Here is a 17,805-nt window from a genome sequence, read left to right on the forward strand (position 1 = left end):
CCCCTCCCCATAAAACAACTACCATAGCTCAAAGTCAAACGGCCACCCCATACAGGATTATGGCATCTGGCAATTAGGAGACAGACAGACAGCTGACCATTCAAGATGAAGAGCAACTAATTTTCGGATAAGTCAAAGTTAAAAGAGTACTGTATACAGTTCTGCAGTACTAACCCGGGAGGGATGCACCACCACGAGAGCGAGCCAGGGAGGCAAGGGAGTAGGTGATGAGCATCGAGTCCAGCAGCGGCTTGGTGATATGTGAATATAAGTGGGCAATGCTGGATGTGAAGGCACTGATGTCCTCTGTCAGGCAGTGGTCTGCATTCTCCAGCCGCCCGTCGAGGTTGGACACACGGTAGTAACACTGGGATTGGAAGTAGAGCTGATAGGAGTATCGCACCAGCCGGGTTCGGAACATAAGCGCCAGATGGGACTCCAGGAAGCGGATCATGGAATTGATGAAGGTAGCGGGAATGGCAATGCCAATCCATTTGGTCATCATTAGGGCAAACTTCCCCACATCTTTCCTGACTATGTACTTGACAACACGCCCCTCCAGTTGGGCAACATAGATGGAAAGGAAGGTGCGAGTGATAAGGGTGAGGGTGTGTAAGCCCAGAAGAGCAGCAGGCTTGGACCAAATGCTTGGAATTATGATCTTAATTAATCTTTGGAGCTCTTGAAAGAATTCCTTGTTGACTGTTGGACCTCGCTTTCTCTCCTTCAGTATTTCTTCTTTGGTTTTCTCTAGCTGTTGTTCCTTGGCAGTAAGGCCAGTGTAAGCTACTTTTGCTTTAGGATAAACGACTTTATATATGTACAGGGCTACAACTAATGACATTCCAGTTCTGGATAGTGTGGCTTCACTAACGTTCAATTTTTGTGACGTGTCTTTGATGAGTTTGGACACTGCGTTCGTCATCTTGCTTTGGTTGCACTAAGTTATACGTTGAACAACTGATTCATGTGAAGTGTGAAATCAACAAGTAATGAAGAAGAAAATCTAGAGCAGCTTAACCACACGACCTTCGACGTCCAACCTCCCCCCTCTCACTGGCACTCTGGCAGACGCAGGCAGTGTGGCAGACGACAGTGACGACAGTCATTCAGTTTGCTTTATTTGCTATTATGATTTATGCATTTCCTGTCGTGTTTATGTTTCTGAAATGCACATTGTGGAAACTCAGCCGGCACTTCCCACCCTGTTCCCACCAAGACTCTGATAAAAATGAGTAAATTGGAGTTACCACGCAAAGCTGTTATATACGTACAGTGAAATGAAATATGATGAAAAGAGTCTTGACATGTCATATCCTTTCTCGCTTTTAACATTATAAGGCAAACTCTAAACTAGGATTTGTCCTTCAAGTGACTGAGCAAACTTTCTATTCTGTTCTCAGGGTTTCGTATCCTAACGTCTTCAAGGATACTCAGCAGAAACAGCAGTCACAAAGAACGAAAAAAAAAAAAAAAAGAAAGGAAGACCCACCACCTACTTTTGTACTCTGTATAATGTATATTTCGAACTGAATTGAATTTAAATATTCATTGCTATAAAAGGTACAGAGGGCTAATACAACAAAAGGAGGTGGCATCTTTACAACAATAATTATTCAGTCAGCATACAGAATTGCCTTTTATCAGTGAAATATTAATATAAAAGGACCAACACTGTTGGTTTAGTAGCCATCATCTGTCAGCAATATTATTTGATTGGTGAAATGCAATTATAGCTGGAATCATGTACCGCTATTTTACAAAAAAAAAAAAAAAAAAATGTGATACCGTAGAAGACGCGATGATGCTGACCGCTATTCCTCTGCCCCACAACATAAACATTTGTTAGTGGCTGTGGTAGGTTGTTGTCTCGAAGTGAGTGTTTTATTATTATCTTTTTTTCACCAAGATTGTCTGTTTAGCTAGCTTCTCACGCTTTTTAAATGCGTTATGCCGTGATGTACTTAGTGCCTAATATTTCATGTATCAAGATAGGAAATGATTCGTGATTTTGAAGTGGGAATTTTATGATGAAAGCGGCTGCATGGCCTTAGGGTACGGCTGTATCTGTGCCTGTGATGGAGTAGCGTAAGAAGACACGTTGCAAAGGCTCATTTGTCGTAGATTACCGTAGATATACTGGAAGCGGCTCTTTTCTAAGCCTGTGCCCCCGGGCTTCTCAGTTCTTCACTCTTGTTATAACCACTTGGTACCGTATAACCCAGACCAATTACTGATGTGATAAAGTTTGTGTGTTTGTATGTGAGAAGGGATTAATAGTTGTGGGTGTGTTAAATTATGATATGTGGGTTGAGTAAGTTCTGAAGACTTGTTCCTCCAATGGGATGTTGCTTACACTACTTAATAAAGCTGAATTTTCGTGAGGCCGTCTTAGACCAATCAAGACCGGTCAAAGTTTTCTGGACCTACTTGATGCTCGTGAGAATGGATTTCAGACCAATTCGATTCATAATGTGCTCTTATTGGCTGGAGGAGGAAGTGGGCAGAGTCATGAAGGAATCAGCTGGGTTATCTTGTCCAGTCCAGTAGAAGGCGTGGGATAAGCCATTATAATGACTCCCACTTTCTGATGTTTATTATTTTTCTTAAATATTTTCATTATTATTATTATTATTTTAACTACAGCATTTTTTATACATCTTTTTTCTTTTCTGTTTCTGGCCTCGTTCTGTACTTCACAGATAATGGCTATTTTTTACTTTTATAATTATTGTCGTGATTTTTGGCTTATAATGTTTCTTTTTGCCCAGATTTTACTAATGAAGCCCATCCTGATTACAATTTCTTCACAGTTTGATATATCAAATGCTAGAATGTTGGCTGTTTTGTCTTCTTTGCCTCTATTTTGAATATTATGTATGAACTGAAAATTACATCTGATGTCATTGTATTCCGTACAGTCCAGTAGGAAGTGTTCTAGTGTTTCTATTTCCAGTTTGCAGCATGGACATTCCTCTCTTTTTCCCTGAAATCTGTTTCTCCAGTTTTAAGTGAGTGAGTTTGTTCTTGCTTTTACAAGTACAGTAATCCCTCCACTATCCGATGTAACAGAGCCAAAGGCATGTCCAGAAAGTGGGCCCCAGCCTCCTGGACTTGTACTTATGGACCCTAACCTAGCCTGACTCAGAAAAACACTTTTGGGGGAGGCGGTGGCTGAATCGGTAGAGAGGCTACCTGCAGTCCTGATAGACCCAGGTTCGAATCCTGGCTAGGGCAGAGAACAGTTTAAGGATTTGAATTTCATAAAAGCAGACTTTCCTGATCTACCAGATGACTTGCCGACATGTCATAAAAGTACTCTCGCTAATACCAATAAACCAGACCTGTATGAGATAGCCCTAGCATGTATTCATTATTGATGGTGGGTGTTAGTGCCAAAATGGTGACATGTGGAGGTGTAAGAGGACTACTGGGCCTTGGGATAGGCTACTACCCCTGAGATATAGACCCTGAAGCCTTTGCCCAGAGTCGGACACACACACACACACACACACACACACACACACACACACACACACACACACACACACAAACACACACACACATACATACATACACAAAAACTCCCTACTGGACATGCATAGCACCTATTTAAACCTATTTAGGACGCTTTTCACACCAATAATGGACATAAAGCATGAAATAAATGAAAAGGAACCAAAGAATGTGGAATTAGAAGTGACTGTACCTCAGCCAGGATAATTACAGCAGATCTGTGGATGCCGTCTCTAAAGCTTTGGCAGTGGTGAAAATGCTCTTGAAGCACGTACAGTAATCCAGTGTTGTGCTGCACTTAATTCTTTGCACACGGAGTTATAATTGTTTAACACTGCATATTTCTTAACACTGCACAACACTGTAAATTCCCATGTGGTCTAGTGGTGAGGTATTGCAGTTCACTGTTCATTCACAAAAAACGAGCACGTGTGGCATCCACTGCGATAAACATCTACTAGCGATCGAAGTTAGGCAGTAACTGTTGGGAATGTTGGTGACGGGGAAACAAAGTTGCCAGATCCTATGACCACATTATCAAACTCCTCAATTTTCATTACTAAATTTAACTCTTCTTTACCAAATTTGTAAAGCTAGCATTTATTCTTCACTAATTATATATATAAGTGGAAATACATGTAATCACTCTCCTTATAATTAACAGCATGTTGATTATTTTCACGCTTTGTATGCTACCAGATTAATCAGAGAGAACAAACAATCCACCATCTCCATCCTGTGTATCCTCATCTATCTATCTATCTATCTACTGCCAGACGCCTCAATCCCATTCGGAGTGGCCACAAACAAATCGCCTCCATGTCGCCCTGTCCTTCGCCATTTCACTGCCCTGCTCCCAATTCACACCCCCCTCTCTCATATACCTCTCCACTCCATCCCTCCTTCTCATCCTTGGCCTCCCCCTCCCTCTCCCCCCGTCCACCTCGCTCACATACACTCTCTTCGTCAGTCTTTCACCCTCCATCCTCTCCACATGGCCAAACCACCTCAGTGTATTCCTCCTAACGCTTCCTATCACATCCACATCCACACCACAATGTTCCTTTATATCCTCATTTGTCAGCCTGTCTCTCCATGTGACTCCACAGGCTCCTCTTAAGTAACTCATTTCCACTGCTTTCACTCTTGCCTTGTGTCCTTCCAACAGCGTCCAAGTTTCACTTCCATACATTAGAGTTGGTATCACAATGGTGTCATGTAGTAACTTTTTCACTTCCATGCTCACTTCCCTGTTTCTTATCACTGCTTTCAAAGAACCAGCAACCTTTCTTCCCTACTGTACCCTTTCAAGCACTTCACTCTCCAAACCTCCATACTTACTCATCACACTACCCAAGTACTTAAACGTACTCACATTTTCCAATTCCTCACCATCCAACCTCACTGTACATTCACTGACTTCACCTCTCTCAAAGACCATCACTTTACTTTTCCCTACATTCACCTTTAGATTCCGTTTATTACATACTCCCAAACTCATCCACCAAGCCTTGCAGCTCCCCTTCGTCTTCACTCAACAACACAGTATCATCTGCAAACAACAGTACAGGGAGTTTCCAAACACTACCTTCTCTCACCAGGGCCACTCCAACATCCACTACCCTATCTTGTACCTCTTTTATTACCCATCTGTGTAAAGATTGAACAACCGTGGAGACATGACACATCCCTGTTTCAATCCAACTTTCAAAGAGAAAAATTCACTCAGTTCACCATCCACACGCACTGCAGCCTTAGCACCATCATACATAGGCTACCGGTACTCTTCACAGCATTCAACAACTTCCCATCTGCTTCATATATTCTAAATACTTTCCACAATCCTTGTCTGTCGACCCTGTCATATGCTTTCTCCAAATCCATGAAAGCTGCATACAACTTCTTTCCCTTCTCTAGAAACTTTTTCACTAAAGATCTAAGAATGAATATCTGATGTACATAACCTCTTCCCTTCCTAAAACCTCCCTGTTCTTCTCTAACTAATTCCTCTGTTCTTTTTCTAACTTTGTCAATAAGTATCCTACCATACACTTTTCCTATTATACTAAGAAGACAAATCTATCTATCTGTCTATTGCCAGACGCCTCAATCCCGTTTGGGGTGGCCACAAACAAATCGCCTCCAAGTCGCCCTGTCCCCCGCCATTTCACTGTCCTGCTTCCAACTCACACCCCCCTCTCTCATATACCTCTCCACCCCATCCCTCCATCTCATCCTCTGCCTCCCCCTCCCTCTTCCCCCCTCCACCTCACTCACATACACTCTCTTCGTCAGTCTTTCACCCTCCATCCTCTCCACATGGCCAAACCACCTCAGTGTGTTCCTCATAACTCTTCCTATCACATCCACATCCACACCACAACGCTCCTTTATATCCTCATTCGTCAGCCTGTCTCTCCATGTGACTCCACAGGCTCCTCTTAAATAACTCATTTCCACTGCTCTCACTCTTGACTTGTGTCCTTCCAACAACGTCCAAGCTTCACTTCCGTACGTTAGAGTTGGTATCACAATACTGTCGTGTAGTAACTTTTTCACTTCCATGCTCACTTCCCTGTTTCTTATCACTGCTTTCAAAGAACCAGCAACCTTTCTTCCCTGCTGTACCCTTTCACGCATTTCACCCTCCAAATCTCCATCCTTACTCATCACACTACCCAAGTACTTAAACGTACTCACATTTTCCAATTCCTTACCATCCAACCTCACTGTACATTCACTGACTTCACCTCTCTCAAAGACCATCACTTTACTCTTCCCCACATTCACCTTTAGATTCCGTTTCTTACACACTCTCCCAAACTCATCCACCAAGCCTTGCAGCTCCCCTTCGTCTTCACTCAACAACACAGTATCATTTGCAAACAACAGTACAGGGAGTTTCCAGACACTATCCTCTCTCACCAGGGTCACTCCAACATCCACTACCCTACCTTGTACCTCTTTTATTACCCCATCCATGTACAGATTGAACAACCATGGAGACATGACACATCCCTGTTTCAATCCAACTTTCAAAGAGAAAAATTCACTTAGTTCACCATCCACACGCACTGCAGCCTTCGCACCATCGTACATACTCCTCACGGCATTCAACAACTTTCCATCTACTCCATATATTCTTAACACTTTCCACAATCCTTGTCTATCCACCCTGTCATATGCTTTCTCCAAATCCATGAAAGCCGCATACAACTTCTTTCCCTTCTCTAGGAACTTTTCCACTAAAGATCTAAGAATGAATATCTGATCTACACAACCTCTTCCCTTCCTAAAGCCTCCCTGTTCTTCTCCAACTAATTTCTCTGTTCTTTCTCTAACTCTGTCAATAACTATCGCACCATACACTTTTCCTATTATACTAAGAAGACAAATGTCCCTATGATTACGACACACTTCTTTTTCCCCCTTTTCCTTTGTACAAGGGAATAATTATACCTGACTTCCAATTCTCCGGGACTCTACCTTCCTCCCAGGCCAATCTGCACATCTTCCACATCCATTCTACTACTGTCTCTCCCCCATGCTTCAGCATTGCACCACACACTCTATCAATTCCTGGGGCTTTCCCCGATTTAACTTTCTTCATTGCTTCCACAACTTCTATCCTACTGATTTCTTCTTGTCTTCTCACCTCCCTCCTTCTCCCAGCCATTCCCCAGCCACTTATACTCGCATTACTTCCATCCTCTATGTTCAGTAATTTCTTAAAGTGTTCTCTCCATCTGCTCACTTTTTCTCCCTTCTCCACTAGTAATCTACCATTTTTATCTTTCACTCCCCTGCTAACTTCACTTCCACCCTGTCTTACTCTTTTCACCTCTTTCCAGAACATTTTCTTACAGTCCCTCCACTTTACACTCAAATTCCTTCCAAATTCCTCATCCACTCTCTTCTTACTCTCTCTTACTAATCTTTTCACCTCTCTCTTTCTTTCTACATATAACTCTCTCTTCCGCCTCTCAACTTCTTCCACGCCCCTATTTCTCATCCATTCATTGTATGCTTCCTTCTTTTCTGCCACAGCCTGTCTCACCTCTTCAGTCCACCACGCTGTTCCTTGCACCCCCCCTCCGTCTTCTCTTCCTTCCACACACCACATCACATGCTGCACATATTTCTTCTGTAAATATCCTACACACACCTACCACGTCTCCCATCTGCTCCAATTCATATTTGCCCAATCGTTCCTCCACTTCTCTCTTATACTCTGCCTTTTTCTCATCCTCTTGTAACCTTTCCACTCTCCTTGCAACTACTGCTTCCTCTCATCTTTCCCTTCTTCTATTCCTCCATCTTACTTGAATTCTAATTCTGGCCACCACCAAGTAGTGGTCAGAAAGTCCACTCCCCCAACCTCTATGAGCTCTTGCATCCATTACACATCTTCGCATCCTTTCATCCACACACACATAATTAATCATTGCCTTCCTTTCATTCAGTTCACCACCCACCCTTCTCATCACTCGTCATGTATACCTGTGGATCATTTTATGCCTGAAGAGGGTAATGGCTATCACCAACCCCCTCCCAGCACAAATGTCCACTAACGCACTCCCATTCTCATCTATCTTAGCAGGCACACCCCACTCACCAACTATTCCATCCACCTTCACATTCCTGACTTTACCATTTATATCACCGATCAAAAACACTCTCTCATTCCTTCCAAACTTTTACATGCACACTTCTACATTTGTCCAGAACTCTTCTCTCACTCTTCTAGCACGATCTTGCGTTGGCGCATACACACACACAATCGCCCACATTTGTATTCCAACTTTCAACTTTACCCACACAATCCTTGACCCAACTGATCCATACTGTCTTATGCTCTTCTTCCATCTTTTACTCACAACTATACATACTCCTTCCTTTGCCCTCTCATTCTCACCTACTCCTGCACATATACCCCATCCATACTCCCATTCTCTCACACTTTCTCCTCTCCATCTTGTTTCAGTTATTCCACATACATCCACTTTCGCACCCTCAAGCACCTGGACAATCTCTCTCTCTTTCACCTCATCATTCGCTTCCCTTACATTCCACGTTCCGATAACCATGTCCTTTGTCCGGTCTTTGGTCGTCATCGTTTGGTCAGTCCTTGTCCGAGGCTTATTGTTTGTTTTTTTAGTTAGTTGTTTTCCGGGGAGGGGCACTAACCCTCTGCCAACCCTTTTAGTTGCCTTTTACAACAAGCAGGGATACTGGGGGAGTATTCTTGAAAAACCTCCCTACCCCGTATTATTACTACACTCTTCTTTTTCCCCTTTTCCTTTGTACAAGGGAGTAATTATCCTCATACATGTGAAAAATCTATTTGGTAATGCATTATTCTGATTCATTACCAAATGAATTTTTCATTACCAAATTGGTCCACATTTGGTACGGTAATGAAAAATACCAAATGGTAACCCTGACAGGGGAGGGGGGAAGGGGGAGGAAGGAAAGGGTGAAGGGGCCGTGGTGTAAGCGGCTGTTCAGCGCCGCACGGCAATTTCAAATTACGGGTGGGAAAAAATTCGGATTTGGGGGGATTTTTTTCTTTTTTTTTTGGTCATTTTTGGGTTCCCAGGGTCCAGGCCCACAATGTCCGGTAAGTGGGGTGTCCAGAAAGTGGGCGTCCGGATAGTATGGGGATTACTGTATTTTGGTACCTATCGTGTTGTCAACCCATCTTTCCTCTTTTATGTTATTCTTGTACTTTTTATATATATTAAGTGTTGATTTTGTTTGTATTTTTGTTCTTCACTTTGCTGTGTCCCATTCCTTTATTCTGTTCACAATACTGTATTCTTTTTGGTCATTCTATTAATGTCAATTATATTTATATTTAGTTCATTTATACCATACATCTTTTTAGTGTTTTTATCGATTTTGTTTTTTCATTTTCAAATTCTTTTATAAACATTTGCTAACAAGTTCATTTCTGTCTTCTTTTATTAAGTGCTTTGTAAAAAGTATTTTAATTTTCCTGTCTCTAGCTCCACTTGAGGTGGCTCCAATTTCTCTTCTTAAGGCATAATTTGCTGTGTATGTGGGAACTTGTAATATTGCCCTATATACTGAGTTTTCAGTATTCTGTAGTTTTGTAATTTCCTCTTCTGTAAAGTCTACTACCTCTGCTGCATACAGTATTGTTGCCAGGGCTAGTCCTTTCCAATAACTTTTTCCTATCATAAGCCTGTAGCAACACCTTGCAACAACACTGTATGTCATATTTGCTAACTTATTTGCTTTGTTTAATCTTTGCCTTTTATTCTCAGTAAATCAGTGTTTCTTGTTTGTGATACTGACTCCCAGATAGGTGATGGATTCGCATACTTGGATGTTTTCAATGCTTGGTGGTTGTTTGCTTTTTTCTATATTATCTTCAGTCCATAACTCTGTGCTACCTCCTGAATAAATCTAATGCTCTCCCTTGCTTCCTTTACTGAATGAGACAACATTAGTCCATCATCAACATAATATATTATTGGTGCTTTGAAATATTCATTCCTGAATCCTACATTTGCTGCTTTTAGTCTGTGTATTATTTCATATGTTATTAATAGGAATAAGAATGTTGATGCATTACAGCCTTGTTTGATGCCATTTGCTGTGCCAGTGGTGGTTTGGTTTGTCCCATTCATTCTGCCTGTGGGTGACTCGACACTGAGTGACAAGCCAAATGGTTTCCTGTACACCAGGAAACCATGTACTATGCTGGGTGGTAACCATATAACCAAATTTTGGCACCTGGTGGTTTAGTGGGTAATTATTGCGCTCCAGTCGCATTGAGCCAGTGAAGGTTTATATCAAGGGGTGGTTGGGGTTGATTGCTCATGTAATGCCACTCAGGGATGAGTGAGGCTGGTCATTCTCATCTTAAATGTCGAGACCAACTGCCTAGCCCTGGGCTCCTACGCTCCTCATGGGGCAATGTAGGATTGGATGATGGATGGATGGATGGATAGATATAGGTCTGTTTTATCATCTGTATATATTTTTGCTATTACATTTATGATTTTTGGATGTGTGTTGTGGTTCATTAGTGCTCTGATATGACTACCTCTATTGATGGAATCGAATGCCTTTTGGAAGTCCAATGATGATACTATTAGAGTTTTTTTCATTTTATAGCATTCATTAACACAGTATTTAAGCATATACAAATTATCAGTGATTCTTCTGTTTTCTGTAAAACCAGCTTGTAATTCACTGGTACCGTATTACTTGTTTTCCTCATATGTTGCTCCAATTTTTGTCTGAGTATCCCCATGAAAATTTTATATGAGGAGTTTGTTAAAACAATTGGTCGCAAATCAGCAACAGTGGGTTTAGACTTCTTTTGGATCAATATATAGTAAGACCTCACTATAACAGACTAATTGGAGCCCAAACCATTCTGAAAAATGCGAAATTCCGATAAAAGCGACATCCGGACTTCCCCTGCTAATCCATACCTTTTCCAATACATCAGACATTAGTCCGTATTGTATGAACAGTGTTTAAACTGTTTTGACTACCATTGCTGTACTGTACTGTGTTATAACTCCACTACATTAATCATATGGTATATCCATCCATCCATCATCCAATCCTACATTGCCCCATGAGGAGCGTAGGAGCCCGCGGCTGGGCGGTTGGTCCCGACATTTAAGATGATGGTATAATATATATAATAATACTGTGCTGCACAGTGATAAACATGTCTTTTGTTTACCTTATTGTGGTGAATACCGGTATAGCTGAAGTGGTCAAGCAGTCCTGACTGCTTCTGGCTTTATCAGACTTTTTCCAATATACAGGAATTTAGTCTGGCAGCTTCTCGAGTCCGATAAAAGCGAATTCCGGTCTATTGAAGTCCGTTATATCGAGGTTTTACTGTGGTATTTGAGGTCTTCCAACTATTGCATATCTCCTTTTCATTAAGTATTTTGTTTGAACATTTCTTAAGCTGGTTTATATATACATTAGTGTCCTCTAGGATTTTAAACAAGTCTGATTTTAGGCCATCTGGACTAGGTGCCTTTTTGTTTTTTGTGTTGTTAAGTTGTTTTTTTATTTCTTCAGTTGTTATATATACGACCGTGAGAGAACAAGGTAGTAATAAACCAATTGTAGTCGCGACGTGCGACTCTGAGGTTGTTATATGGTGCCCTGGCAACCTACCATTCAAAAATGCATCTGATTTTGTGTATAATATGGGACGCGTGTGATTTGTGTATATGTTCATGTATAATAATATTTGTGTATAATATATTCATGCATAATAATATGATTTGTGTATGATACAAAATCGGATGCAATTTTGAATGATAGGTTTCCAGGGTACGACAATGACAACCTTAGAGTCGTGCGCTGCGACTAAAGCTATAAATATCGTCATTACTAGCACACACAGTAGCTGTTTGTAGGTCATAGAAAATATGAGAGCTTCCCAGTGTGTCACTGTTACAGTCATGATAATGAGTTCTCATTTTACCATGAAGTGAAATGAATGTTCAGCTTAAAAGAGAAATAATAACTGGAGACAAAGGATGAAATACGGTACGCGTCCCTAAGGAATTATGACTAGGAAATAGTTGTATCATCATTACCTTATAATAATCCAGTGAGACTCACGGAATTTGAATCTCTCCTGACATTAGTATCTTCCTACTTCATCCACAACTGATTATCTTTTTCAGTTCAGGTTTAAACAAGTACAGTATTCATTTCCAGTAGCATCTACATTTATATCACCGTCCTGTGTCACTGTTGACTCTTATTTGTGCGAATTTCTATTTTTGAAATAATATTTAACTTTCACTTCTGTTGGCCATCTTTGTCATATCAGCTGTTTTCCCTGGACATGGGACACTCCTCCCTGTCCTTGTTGCCCAGTGCTACCGTGCATCCTTTTTGCGCAGACCGGGTAAATGCAGTCATGGCTCTGGGGCAGGACTACTTGAGACCAGTCTTGACCGGTCTGATTTTTCTGAAAACAGCCTTGGGACTAGTCTTGACTGGTCTGAAAGCCTCATGAAAACGCGGCATAATTTGGCAAGGCTGCCTGGCTAACCTAATGTGTGTTGTGTTTATGCAGATTCAGCATGACAGGTTTGGTAGTGGCGTAATTTCATATAATTTATGTGTGGATTCTAACTTAAGTCTGGAGAAGTATTGTGTCCACATATATTAGTATTAACATAAATGGGCAAACGCTAATCCTAAAGAGACGTCACATGAAAATAAAACTAAATGTTGTCTTGCAAACTTGGTTTATCACGGAGTGCTGTAGCCACTCCGTAAGTAGGAATGGCGCAGGTTCAAAATGACATCCTGTACATAGGGTGTGGGAGCACTTGTGCAAAAATGTTCACAAAGCCCAGTTCTAAGCTTATGAACTAAAAGACCATTGCTATTCAAGCCCAAAACTATGTGCAAAGTCTTGCGAACCTTCGTAGGAGCCACAGAATTGAATGGCAAAAATATTAGTTTTGTTCTTCATTCTCTCTTTCTTCCTTATCAGTCATAACTCCAAAACAAAAAGGCATATGTGAGCATACTATACACCAAAATGCATCTTGTCAAGTGTAGATGTTTCTTTTTATGTTTAGAAAAGCATTCAGGTTACAGTTCGCAAGTTAGGGCCTGAAAACTGCATCGTGGTCACCCATAAGTATGCCATTTTGCATAATATAGGTTAGCTACAGCTTGCCTACAGTTAAAGAATGTACCAAAACACTTCATTTCATGGGAAGACACAGCGAAAAAGGGGGAGAGGTGGAAGAGGAGGGAGGAGGGGGAATCTGGGGAGGTGCAGCAAACTGTATGAAATAATAGGTTTTAAATACAGGCACTGTATGAGACATAGTTTGAGTATTCTCTTGTTCTCTCTTGTGCAGATGAACATTAAATACTGAAACTTTATCACAGGGGTATTTGCCTTCTTAGTGTGACTGGTAAAATATATGGTAGAATACTCATTGATAGGGTTAGGCATATGACAGAGGAGCTAGTTGGAGAAGAACAAGGGGGATTTAGGAAGGGAAAAGGGTGTGTAGACCAGATATTTGTTCTAAGATGTTTAGTGGAGAAGTATCTAGAGAAGGGAAGGAAAGTGTATGCTGCCTTCATGGACTTGGAGAAAGCTTATGACAGAATAGATAGGCAAGGTATGTGGAAGGTATTAAGAATATATGGAGTGGAGGGGAAATTGTTGAGTGCTGTGAAGAGTATGTATGAGGGAGCTAGGGCTACGGTGCGAGTGGATGGCGAGCTGAGTGAGTTCTTTGATCTCAATGTGGGACTGAAACAGGGGTGTGTAATGTCTCCATGGCTGTTTAATATATATATGGATGGGGTTGTAAAGGAGGTTCAAGGTAGGGCAGTGGATGTGGGGGTGGCCCTAATGAATGAGGGTGAGATTTGGAAGCTTCCGGTGTTGCTGTTTGCTGATGATACAGTATTGTTGAGTGAAGATGAATGGGAGTTGCAAGGTTTGGTGAATGAATTTGGGACAGTGTGTAGGAGGAGGAAGCTGAAAGTTAATGTAAACAAAAGTAAAGTTATGGTGTTTGAAAGGAATGAAGTCACAGAGTGTGCAGTGAGGTTGGATGGTGAGGATATGGAGAATGTGAGTGCATTCAAGTACTTGGGTAGTGTGATGAGTAAGGATGGAACTTTGGGGGATGAAGTAAATGAAAGAGTACAGCAGGGAAGGAAGGTTGTTGGTACACTGAAAGCAGTGATGAGAAATAGGGAGGTGAGTATGGAAGTTAAGAAGTCACTGCATGATGGTATTGTGATCCCTACCCTGACGTATGGAAGCGAGGCGTGGACATTGCAAGAAGGGAACAAGTCAAGAGTGAGAGCAGTGGAAATGAGTTACTTGAGAGGAGCATGTGGAGTGACGTGGAGGGACAGGTTGACGAATGAAGAAGTGAAGGAACGTTGTGGGGTAGATGTGGATGTGGTTGAAAAGATTAGGAGAAATACACTGAGGTGGTTTGGACATGTGGAGAGGATGGAGAATGAAAGACTGACTAAGAGGGTGTATGTAGGTGAGGTGGAGGGAGGGAGAGGGAGGGGTAGACCGAGGATGAGGTGGAGGGATGGAGTTGAGAGGTATATGAGGGAGGGGGGAGTGAGTTGGGGGGAGGGGAGTCAAATGGTGGGTGACAGAGTGACTTGGAGGCGTTTTGTCTGCAGCCACCCTTTGCGGGATTAGGGCGTCGGGCTATAGATAGATAGATAGATTAATTTGTTATTATTTTCTATACGTAACAGTACTGTAATTACATCTCCCAATCTCTCAGCTTGGCACCAGACCTAAGAGCTTAGTACATGTACATGTATGCTCAGAATGCATGCATGCATACTGAAATCATGCTATGCATGTAAGAGAAAAGTACCTGGTATCCAAATCACATCACATGATATATGTACATACATGCTTGAAATGCTGAAATCATGCTATGCATGTAACAGTCCAAATTTAACAAATGCTTTATGCATAATTATTTTTTCATTCATTCATTGCCAGATGTCATGTATCCCAAACGGGGTGGCCAACGGCTTAGAGTTAATTGTTTTACAGGGAGGGGCACTAATCCTCCACCAACCCCACCTGACACGTAGGGATGCCAATAGCATCTGGTGTTCCAAGGCGGTCACCCATCCAAGTACTAACCAGACCCAGCGTTGCATAATTATACCTCCACAAAATGATCATAAACTAGAAAACACATTTTTTTTTTTTTTTAAATTGTTAACCCCTTAACCGCGGGTATTGTTTTGGTCTGACTGTCCTCTCCTGCGGGGGTTTCAGCCAAATGTAAACAAACCTTTAAACCTTAATAACTCTGCACAGAATAAAGCTAGAGAAAAAAATAAGGTACCATTAGAAAATACTAACCTTCAGCTTTCCATTGATGTAGGTTTCATGACTTTGTTGACTTTCACATGACGGGCAGAGCCGTTAGAAGTGAGGGGTGTAAAATCACTATTTTACGCCCCACACACCAGTACCAAATGCCAACCACTCTCTGATAATAGTAATATAAACATATATGAACACTGCACATACGATAAACACCCACTCTGTGTTCACTGAGGTAGGTAAAAGGCACTTCACTGCGGCTGCGCACGCACTTCACTGCGGCTGCGCCTCACTTCACTGCGGCGTCACCCGCTCACTGACGTTTCGGGCGATCTTTTCATTATTTCTAACTTCTAATATTATTTTACATATAATCTGGGCAATATACATTATATACATTACTATGTATATATGTTCCACACCTTAGCCACTAACATGTATTTGTAGCAAGTGGAATGCTCTTGTTTCTCTGTTTTTTTCATCTCTTATCTGTGCACTTTTGCCATTCCTACTTCTTAACAATCATTTTAAAAGAAAATTTTTGTTTTCTAATTATTTTCAGATTCTTGAAGCCTGAATAAGTACCAGTACAACTTGGTTATAAATGATGGGGATATTTGATGAAGCTTTCTTAATAAAGTTGTGCAAACCAAATCTGATGTTAAGAAAATAGTATGTTTAATAAGGTATTGGTTAAAACTGCATAGCTAGTCTTATATATAGCCTAGGTTGTACGATTGTTACTTTAGATCAGTTGTGGTTAGGATTGGTTGATTTGGGAGTTAATACTGTATTTAGCAGATGCCACAATGCAATTGCAGCAGTGAAGCTATGCTTATCTTATGCTTTTTAATGCAGTTCATTTGATTCTGCTAGTTACTACTATTGGAAATCATTTGCATTCCAGTTATGATACCACTTATCCCAGGGATAGTGGTAGTGAGACAACAAGTGATCTGCAGTGTAAATCTGTATAAAAACATTAGTCTACCTATCTATCTAGTTGTAATAGTAGGTGGGGCGTAGCCTTTGTATCGGCACCCTGCTCCTTATCCTCTTCAGTCTTTTTTATTATGCTGAGAGATGATTATTTACTCTCATTTCTCCTAGTTTCTACAGTTCACATATATATTGTCTTCCTTTTTTCTGTTACCATACCGTACTTGTTTGTCTTTCTTTTTCCCAAACAGAAGTAGAGTTTTGATTACATCTGTTCTGTTCTCTGGAAAAGGCTGTTGCAGTAGGTAATTCTTGATTCTCACTTCACTTAACCCTTCATAGTCCAGTAGAAAGTGCTCCAATGTCTCATTTTCACATGGGCATATTGGACACACTGTTTCGTCATTATTGTATTTTTTTCTCCAGTTTAAGTTTAGTGTATTTGTTTGTACTCTGCATAGTATCTATTGCCAGACGCCTTAATCTCGTACAGGGTAGCCACAAACAAAATGTCTTCATGTTACCCTGTCGCCTGCCATATTGCTGCCCTCTCCGTAGCTCACACCCCCTTCTCTCATACCGGGTATGCCTCTCCATTCCATCCCAGCATATCCTTGGCCTCCCTCTCCCTCTCCCCCCCCCCTCCATCTCATTCACTTACACTGTCCTTGTTAGTCTGTCACTCTTCATCCTAACTACATGGCACATTAGAAAAGTGCAGTTTTATTGCTGAAGTAACAGGTTTGCAGCATTTATGGCAATGTTTTTGGCAATATATAACCTACCCAGATTTTATTCAACCTCACCCAAGCAGTCAAACAAGACCTTATGCTATGCATGCACAAAAACCTACTGTAACTGAGGGGTACTTTGCCCCCAGACCCCCCAAACCTATGCATGTCACTTCATACTTGAGATATTGTAAATTAGCCTCCAGGTCCTCATAAAACCTCGCTGTGTTAGGAGAGGGTTTCAGTAATACATACCGTACAACTTAACTGCACTGATTCCAAATCCTCACAGTATTGTGGCACAAGAATTAGAGTGCTTTGATTGGTTGTAAATTCAAAAGTCGAGCACTGACTGGTTTTGTTGAGATCTGAGGAAGGCTGCTAGAGAGAGAGAGCGGCTGGAGGTAATGGACAGTGGGAGGTAAGCACACGTAAAGTAGCACATTAAATAATAACTTCTTTATTATTCATTTGTGACAAGTGGAACAGCAGAAATGTGTTTCCAAATGCTGTGATATAAATATACAGCACTTCAAAATGCTTGAAATCCAGTTGTGGCTTGTGCTAAATACAGTTTTGTCCAGTTTGGATTAGTTTAGATTTAGACAAGTTAGATGAGATTAATGATGGCCTCCCAGTCAGGAAATTTGCCTCCTTGTGTTTTGGAACTTCTGGATATTGACATAATAATAACATAAAGAGGGTAACTGCAGTAGGCCAGTTGGCCCATGCTAGGCAGCTCCTACA

General features: G+C 41.3%; 2 protein-coding genes across 3 annotated transcripts in view; one reads left to right on the forward strand and one right to left on the reverse strand.

Annotated features, from left to right (window-relative positions):
• The window catches only part of Abcd1 (ATP binding cassette subfamily D), a 99,305-nt gene extending 98,355 nt beyond the window's left edge, over positions 1-950 (reverse strand). The window contains exon 1 of the mRNA XM_080278753.1: positions 175-950. Within this exon, the coding sequence (XP_080134879.1) occupies positions 175-925 (751 nt within the window). The 5' untranslated portion in view covers positions 926-950. The remainder of the gene's footprint in view (positions 1-174) is intronic.
• Positions 951-2,951: 2,001 nt separating this feature from the next.
• Positions 2,952-17,805, forward strand: part of DMAP1 (DNA methyltransferase 1 associated protein 1) — a 57,189-nt gene continuing 42,335 nt past the window's right edge. For both annotated transcript variants that reach the window (XM_080278760.1, XM_080278761.1), the window contains exon 1: positions 2,952-3,011. The gene's annotated coding sequence lies outside the window, so the exon portion shown is untranslated. The remainder of the gene's footprint in view (positions 3,012-17,805) is intronic.

The sequence above is a fragment of the Coenobita brevimanus genome, chromosome 74 (genome assembly GCF_032717465.1).
Source record: "Coenobita brevimanus isolate Jiangsu-jjx chromosome 74, ASM3271746v2, whole genome shotgun sequence".
Classification (NCBI taxonomy): domain Eukaryota; kingdom Metazoa; phylum Arthropoda; class Malacostraca; order Decapoda; family Coenobitidae; genus Coenobita; species Coenobita brevimanus.